General features: G+C 42.9%; 1 protein-coding gene across 2 annotated transcripts; it reads right to left on the bottom strand.

Annotated features, from left to right (window-relative positions):
• Positions 1 to 1,540: 1,540 nt before the first annotated feature.
• LOC109779317 (metal tolerance protein 2) lies at positions 1,541 to 7,539 on the bottom strand. 2 transcript variants are annotated; one of them, XM_073496536.1, is made up of 12 exons: positions 7,155 to 7,539; positions 7,013 to 7,082; positions 6,333 to 6,395; positions 5,938 to 6,086; positions 4,513 to 4,628; positions 3,806 to 3,902; positions 3,348 to 3,432; positions 3,180 to 3,242; positions 2,908 to 3,013; positions 2,463 to 2,602; positions 2,062 to 2,153; positions 1,541 to 1,971 (listed from the first exon to the last, which is right to left on the bottom strand). In XM_073496536.1, exons 4-12 carry the CDS (start codon positions 6,078 to 6,080, stop codon positions 1,809 to 1,811), a joined length of 1,005 nt encoding a protein of 334 aa, XP_073352637.1. In that variant the 5' UTR covers positions 6,081 to 6,086; positions 6,333 to 6,395; positions 7,013 to 7,082; positions 7,155 to 7,539; the 3' UTR covers positions 1,541 to 1,808. The 2 variants fall into 2 exon arrangements, with proteins under 2 accessions (XP_073352637.1, XP_020193507.1); XM_020337918.4 differs by having other exon boundaries at positions 6,298 to 6,395; positions 7,155 to 7,537.
• Positions 7,540 to 7,847: the final 308 nt, after the last annotated feature.

Here is a 7,847-nt window from a genome sequence, read left to right as displayed (position 1 = left end):
ATTCTTGCCAAAGAATATAATATTAGTCGAGACGTGCGTGTTGCACTTGCATGCTTACTAGTACGTACAAACTAATGATTTCAACAAGCGACCAAACTAATCTGCAAGCAGAGGTCAGGAGGATGAGGCATACACGAATCGATAAAAGAAGGGAATGGTGGCGAAAACAATGCTCAAGGTCTCATAAAACCAGAGGAGGAGGAGGATTTGGGCGCACGGGGTGCTGTGCGGAGGAGGCAGTCGTCGCGGCTTGAACCCGAGCTCCTGGCGGCTGGCGGGACTTGGGGTTCTGGCGGTTGGCGAGCGGGCGAGTGGAGGTCGGGAACGGGCGGATCTCGACATGGAGAACCAGATCCGGTGGGTAGTGCGAGGCAGGGGCGTCCATGGCGGGCTCCTGCTGAGAGAAGAAGTGAGAAGGAGTAAGGAGAGGGGGAGGGGAGAACGGGCAGGGGGGCGTGCTCATCTGCTTGGCTTCCCGTCGGTGGCTGCAGTCACCGGCGGTGCGGAGGAAGGTGAGGGTCGAGGCCGGCGTGGGGCAGCGCTGGAGGGAGACGAGGGGATCGATGGGGCAATTGCGGGGATCGGTCTCCCTGGCTGCTAGGGTTAACGGGAGTAGGTGGGCCGACCTGGAAATGGAAAGTTAGGTTGGGCCCGATGATGTTGGGGCTGCGCTGGCTGATGGGCTCCCTCTCTTCCTTTTCAATTAAACAGAAACTTTTGCGTAAAAAAATGAAACTTGAAGAGAAGAAATACAAGGCTAGAGAAGGGATTTAGACAAAGATAGTTATTTCTCTCGGGTCATAGAAATAATCAACATATATTCAATTTCATCTTTGTCTTAGGCGCAAACTTGAAGAGAAGAAATACAAGGCTAGAGAAGGGATTTAGACAAAGATAGATATTTCTCTCGGGTCATAGAAATAATCAACATATATTCAATTTCATCTTTGTCTTAGGCGCCGAGCCCCTCTTCCCTCCTACTCTGATCGGACAAGCCGACCAAGTAGAAGAGGAGAGCAAGCGTTGGGGAGTCACAAGTGCTAGGAGAGAGCAGAGGGCAGCGGGGCAGTGCTTCTTTTTATTTTGAACATATCTTTTTTTTGAACATAAGTGTGGGGTATGATACATACATACTCTTCCTCATTCCGGTTTGTTAACCCTATCTCATTATCCTTTTTGTTCGTTAGTCCTACTTTTATTTCTTTCACTCATCTGTTTAGATTATACTCCCTCTGTTCCTAAATATAGGTCTTTCTAGAGATTTCAATAGATGACTACATACGGAGCAAAATGAATAAATCTACACTCTAAAATGTGTCTATATACATCCGTATGTGGTAGTCCATTTGAAATCTCTAAAAAGACTTATATTTCGGAACAGAGGGAGTAAGATGCATTAAATTTTGCATGCAATGATTAAAAAAGAATGACCATGCAACATTCCTACTCATTCAGTGGGCATGACATTAATATGTATTTCTTCTACACCTCAGCATGCTCCTACCTGCCTCCCAGAATGTTGTCATGCCACCGATGGGCGTTTTGATGGACACATTTATTTATTTCCCCGTTGCAACACACGGGCATGTGTGCTAGTTGGTTATAAAGCGGAGTGAGAGCCTGTTTCGACATTATTCCATTTCTTCTGATATCTCAGAACAAGACACAATGTACAGGGGCTGTCCTAGTCCACTGCCTCAGCAGCAACAGCAGCAACTGCAATTGATGCATGTCAGAAAGATTAGCAAAATTACCATCCCAGCTGACTGAGCCAGCATGGCTGCACTGCGCAGGATATGCGCCCCGTTCTACTGCTTTTCTGCATGTCGATCGTTTGCTCCGCTTTTGCTTGCGGCCAGCTGAAGTTGCTCAATTTGTTGCCCCAATCTCAGCTGTACGCTGACTTGACATATGCTGGCGTCAGCCTTCATGATCTCCTCCTCGGCTTTTTTTGCGATGTCCATCGCATCCCTTCAAAGTTTTGTAATTGGGGATGGACACAGGATTATTATTAGAATAATATAAACTGGAGCTTTGGGCTGGAGGATAAAGGTTGATTACCGAATCAAAATTTCTGGAGACATTGAAACTTGGACCTGAAGCAACACCCGTCCTTGTAAGTAATGCAGCATCAGATGTTCAAGACACATTTTCTGCATCAAATCATGGTTTTGAGTCGTATATATGAATTCTCGCTACAGAGGTAAAAGAAGCTCTCTTAAAAAGGCACAATATTCCAGTTAATAAATTGGCACTACTGTATATTGTTTCTTGTATTTTCATCTCTTGTAGCTAGTTTTATCGACCAGATTTGCTGTTCAAACCTCATTCAATTCACATCGATACAGTTCTGCACTCGTCATCTCACTAGATATTTGCATCTTCTGCATTAATTCCCATTAACTTTGCACAGGAGCTAATAACTGTGAACAATCAACTTCATGTAGAAAAATACTACTTACCTTTGGAAAATGGGAGGAAATTATATCGGACACAATAGCTTCTGCACTTCGTTGACGTGGAATAACGTCTGAATTTCTTCTCTCCAAGTTCTCCAAAATCCTTTTCTTGTCCACGTTAGCACCCATTGAATATGAGGGGTCTGCAATTTGTGTACTTCAGGAATGTTCCAGTTGATGGTTCCACACAGTTGTATAATTAACCACCGGGGACAAGAGTTCCAGGCTTACAATATTATACCCAATGGCGATTAACAAATTTGGGAAATATAGTAGCCTACTAGGAACAAATGTTAGAGGCTATCAATTGGATGGAAACATGCATAATGCTGCTACAAAGGTAAATGATCCCAACTATGATGCATGTAAAACATGACGAAGTACAAACGATAGTTCTGTTATTGGCCAGTTTCACATTGACAGGTGGAATATAGAGACCATTCTGTACCTATGTGTATGAAAACTTCGGCAACTTGACTATGCGTCTTCTGTATATGATGACGGACAGTTTCCCCGATATCATGTGCTGCACTGACACTCAAGAAAGGATATACCTGCAATATAATAAATATCATGATCAACTTAAGGCTATCAGCATTTATCTGATTCTAGTACTGCGCGCCTAAGTGCCCTCTGCACGACCAATCAATCATCATAGCTCTAGACTTCTAGTATTGAAAAAATTCTCACACAGCCAAAATAAATCATACTACTATGTACCTCGATATGCACATCAAGATACAAGGAGGTCCCAGCTTTCCTTCCCCTCAACCGATGGCACCCCTAACATTATGTCAAGAATGTTAATTGTCACTTGAGGGTTTCAAGTATACAACAGCACATTGTTGCGGAGAAAAATGAAACCTCAGGGAGTAGCTAATATTGTACCTTTACACCATCAGCCTTCACAATTGTTTCCTTGATTGGTTCTAGAAGCGATGGATCAACAGCTGCATCAACAAGCTCTAGTGTACTGCAAGTTAAGTTAGAAGAACGTCACCATCCATAGCAACATCAAAATTGACTCGTGTACACTGAACTGTAAAAGAATATAGTATGCTTAGCTATAAAACCTTGTATTCTATGTGTTTGATTTAGCAGAAAGTTGTGATCATAACAGTAGTACCGCAGAAGAAATGAGCACATTGCATTATTTCATGGTTTATATACTTTTCCATCCATGTGACTTTAGAAAGCTACCCCTTGATTTCGATATTCTGGAGGCAGAGAGTATAAAGCGCTAAATATGGAGAAACGGATGAAAAATAGCTGTAAACATGACTTGTTAAGAAGATACATTGATTAGAGTTCAATTGAAGATCACTTGACACACCTAAAATAGTTACCTCTCGTATCCTGTCTGAACACCAGCTTTAAGAATCATGCCTGAGACAACAAGGCCAGCTAGTGGATCAAGATAAGGTAATCCAACAATGGAGCCACCTGTAAAAATTTAAAAGCAAAAGATAATCAGAGTATTAAAAAATCATGTTTCTCCTTGAAGATAGTATAAGTAAACGACATCTTTTGGTGAAATTCACAAACTAAGATTGCTTTGCAACAACAACACAAAATGATGCACACATTTTTCACCATCAGGCCTAGTACAGCTCTACTGATATGCAAACAAATTTCTTAGTTCAGACTCTAAACATGGATTCATGGTGTTATCTTGAACTCGAGGCTCACGATAGCAATGAACCAACTATTCATGTTATAAGAGCATGGTTAATAGTATAGCCAGCTGCTGGCTATAAGCCAGTGCCATGTCATCTTATAGCCAACATGTACAATAGTAGATCAAAAGAGTGTACTACTTTTTTATTGTGTGGCCCACCCTTCATTCTCACAAAGTGTCTAGGAGCATGTGCTAGAGCTGGCTCTTCACGAAGAGCCCGCTTATCTTCTCTCTCCTCTTCTATTTACTCCAACTAAGCAGAAATATACTAGTTTATTCCTTATAGCCCGCTGACTCAGCTCTATTGTACTTGCTCTAAGAATGTAACACAAAGTTCTAGTAAAATGGAAGTTCAAGCATCATTGAAGGTCTTACCTACCCCTACTAGGGCAACAACAGATGAAATAGCATCCGCACGATGGTGCCATGCGTTAGCTTTCATCAGCCCACTCCCTTCCTTCTCCCCAGCTCTTTTCGTAATCCAATAGAGCCTGTAATTCCAGTATAGTAAAACTTGATGAATCATCTTATGAAATTATCACATGAGATTTATCTCTACAAGAAAATCAAGAAAGTAAGTTCATACTAAACAAAGAATCACAAGGAAATCTTGATACAGATATAAAATGGCTAGAAAATCATCATTATGATAGCAATATATCAGAATATATGGCCTGTTTAAGTTGTACACACAGTAACCTACATGACTAAATTTCAATTTTTCAAGCTTTACTAGCAAGATGCCCGTGCATTGCACGGAACATCAAGATGCATTTTTTTACAAAACACCTGTTGTGATTGACCCATGCGGGAGTAATCCCATGTGTAAAAACTAATGATATCTTGAAAAACAGGAGAGATAAGGTGAGGAGGAGTGGGGCGTGGTGGTGATTGATGGTCGGACTGAGCGGAGGCATGGGGATGGACGGCGCCGATAGTGGCCACCATGCTAGATTGTTCCAGAGAATTCCTTTTTTAATTGCTCAACAATGAGGTTGTGGGAGACAAGGATGAACGAGGGAAGGTCTTATCTGCAAATGTGGAGAGAGGTGCGGGTATCTTTTTGCAAAATTGCCATAGTTTGCTTTCTATCCGTCAGATATAGATCGGACGGTCTATATTGCAAGATGGCAGACACACAATCATCACCAACTCGGTTTTTTATAAGAGTAGAGATAGAGACATATCCTCCATGAACAAAGGTAGCAAACAAAATTAGTGGCTACAAAACAGAAGAGTTTGATTATTTAATCGTCTTTATGACCTTGTTATAGTTCAGAAATCCTGACCAAACTTATTTACAGATTTGACCCTTTTGGCCGCACCATAGATTAGGTCCTGTACTGAGCCGAAATATGGCATCTCTTACCACGCCAGGCCCAGCACCCAGCAGCATGGCAGTGTGATTTCGCTGCTCCACACCCAGTAATGTTGCCAAAAAGGTCAGACCTTGGAAATAAGTTTGGTATGGGGTTATCGATGATGCTAATATAAAAATCTGTTGTGGTAGACCATCAAATCTAACAGAAAATAGAAGCAGTTGTCCATGTATACTCATGGCACGGTAAAATCTAGGACAGACCCAGTGCTAGAAGCTCCCACAGCAGGTGGGGTCTGGGGAAGGATTATTCAAGGCAAGCCTTACCCCTGCACAGTACAATGCAGAGAGGCTGCATCGAACACGGTAAAATCTAGCGAAAAAAATAGCGAACAATATTTCAGACTGCAACAAAATGAAATCGTCAAACTTAATAGAAAACGGAAACCATTAGGCAATGCTTTATGACACTATCCACATACCCTTCTTTGATAGATATTGCTAAGGTTGTCATACTCAATGCAAGGACTGGATGTTCCAAATCTATTGCATGATTATGCCCACCACTACCATGGTTGTGATTCATGTGCGATGTGCTGCCAATTATATCAGGAGCAGAAGACATAACTCCCTGAAACAAAGAATTCAGCACATTAAGTCCATGCATAATCATGTCTTACCGGAGTACCAGTCATCAGAAGAAACCATCCACCCATTGTCAAAAAAAAGTACCAACCAAAGAATGATACTCCCTCCATTCCATAATTCTTGGAATTATGAAACAGAGGAAGCATTACTTAAATACATAAATTTTGCATTATTGTTAATGAGAAGTATTAGACCTGAAGAACTTCAAAAGAATGCCAGGCAATCCCACCTGCAGTAATCAACAGCATACTTGAAATTCCAAGAGCTCCTAAACTCTCGAACTTTCCATGACCTGGGAATGGAGAGGAAATGATGATAGGTAAACCCTCAATGTTTTGTGGGCACAAGCAGAGAATGTGGTAACAAAACGACATTGTTGCATGTATCGTTTACTGCAACATGGGGTCATTCAAGTAAAATTTAGAAGCAGTAGCATAATGCACTTTCCTGTTTTATTTTTCTTCTGGATATGATATGCACATAGAGCATGCATGTAGGTGCAATGGTGCACTTGCACAAACAGTTGAGAGCTTACATGTTACATATGACAGATCGATGTTCTGTTCCGACCAATGATTTTGAAAAAACATGAGGTAATTAATAATCAGATCATGACCATATTCTGAGCTCTAACTTTCTTTATGGGCCTAACAATTTAATCATAAATCTGAAGCATGGAAGGTGGAAAGTGTCCTTGATGAATTAATCTGGGAATTACTAGTTCTTGCATCTGAATCCCTCTTGATAATTTTGCAGTACGCTTTTCGCATGTATTAGAAATCAAAACAAGCTGAGTTGAACCCAAATTGTTGGTTCTGTTAAAGAGGGAAAGGGCAGTCTCTCGTATGCCTGCACAATTGGTTTCCTCGAGAAAGTGGGAATGGTGAGCAGAACAAGGTTCGGACTGACCATACGGATGATCCTTGTCTCTAGGAACCTTGGCCGCCTTGTACGACAGCAGAGCCACACCGCTCAGCACCTGCACAGCTCAAAATCCTGCACGATTAGCATCAATTAAGAAAATGGCTGCGCACTTGTTTCCGAGACGTACGATGTCAGAGAGGGAGTGAGCGGCGTCGGCGGTGATGGCCGTGCTGCCGGAGAGGTAACCGGTGATGGCTTTCCCTACGGTGAGGACGACGTCAGCAGCGAGGCCCAAGCGGAAGATCTTCTCAGATGCCTCGACGCTTTCCTCGCCGTGGTGGTTGGAGTGGCCACCGTGGCCGCGGGAAGGGACGAGCCAGTTGCCGCCGCTTGGCTCACCCGGCGAGGCGAGAGGGGCGAGCACGCGGCGGGCGCACGCTGGGGAGAGGTGTGGCCCACGGCGAGAGATGGCGGCTCGGGCGACCCCGCCGGCGAGGTGGGCGAAGCGGAGGCCCATTCGCGCAAGGCGAGGAGGAAGTGCCTTTGTGCTCTGATGAGAATATATTTTTTTCGAGTGGCGTACCTTAGCTTAGCTTTATATAGAAGGGAGAAAATATGTTTTCAAAATTCTTCTTTTATATTTATCTAGATACGGACGTATATAACACTAAAACGTGAATAAATACATCCGTATGTAGATAAATTTAACACAAGAATTTTGAGACGGAGGAAGTACAAGAGATTGCAATTGCGCTAGTTAGGAGTCACAAGCCGACCCTAACCAAGCCTCTACCTCACTCCTCACGCTACTCGACTACTCTGATACAAGTTGTCCTTCAAATGCTTCTACCCTGGCCCAAGTCCTCCAATCGTCGAAGAT

Source organism: Aegilops tauschii, chromosome 4, assembly GCF_002575655.3.
Source record: "Aegilops tauschii subsp. strangulata cultivar AL8/78 chromosome 4, Aet v6.0, whole genome shotgun sequence".
Lineage (NCBI taxonomy): Eukaryota > Viridiplantae > Streptophyta > Magnoliopsida > Poales > Poaceae > Aegilops > Aegilops tauschii.
Note: the sequence above shows the minus strand (reverse complement) of the source record. Positions and strands in the feature narration are given on the sequence as shown.

Excerpts from the sequence above, each read along its gene's own strand:
- LOC109779317 (XM_020337918.4), bottom strand. The coding sequence starts at position 7,484 with ATGGGCCTCCGCTTCGCCCACCTCGCCGGCGGGGTCGCCCGAGCCGCC. Across the intron at positions 3,014-3,179 it reads ATCTTGATGTGCATATCGAG|GTATATCCTTTCTTGAGTGT; the intron begins GTACATAGTAGT and ends ATTATATTGCAG. Across the intron at positions 2,154-2,462 it reads TTTCCTCCCATTTTCCAAAG|AAAATGTGTCTTGAACATCT; the intron begins GTAAGTAGTATT and ends GATTTGATGCAG.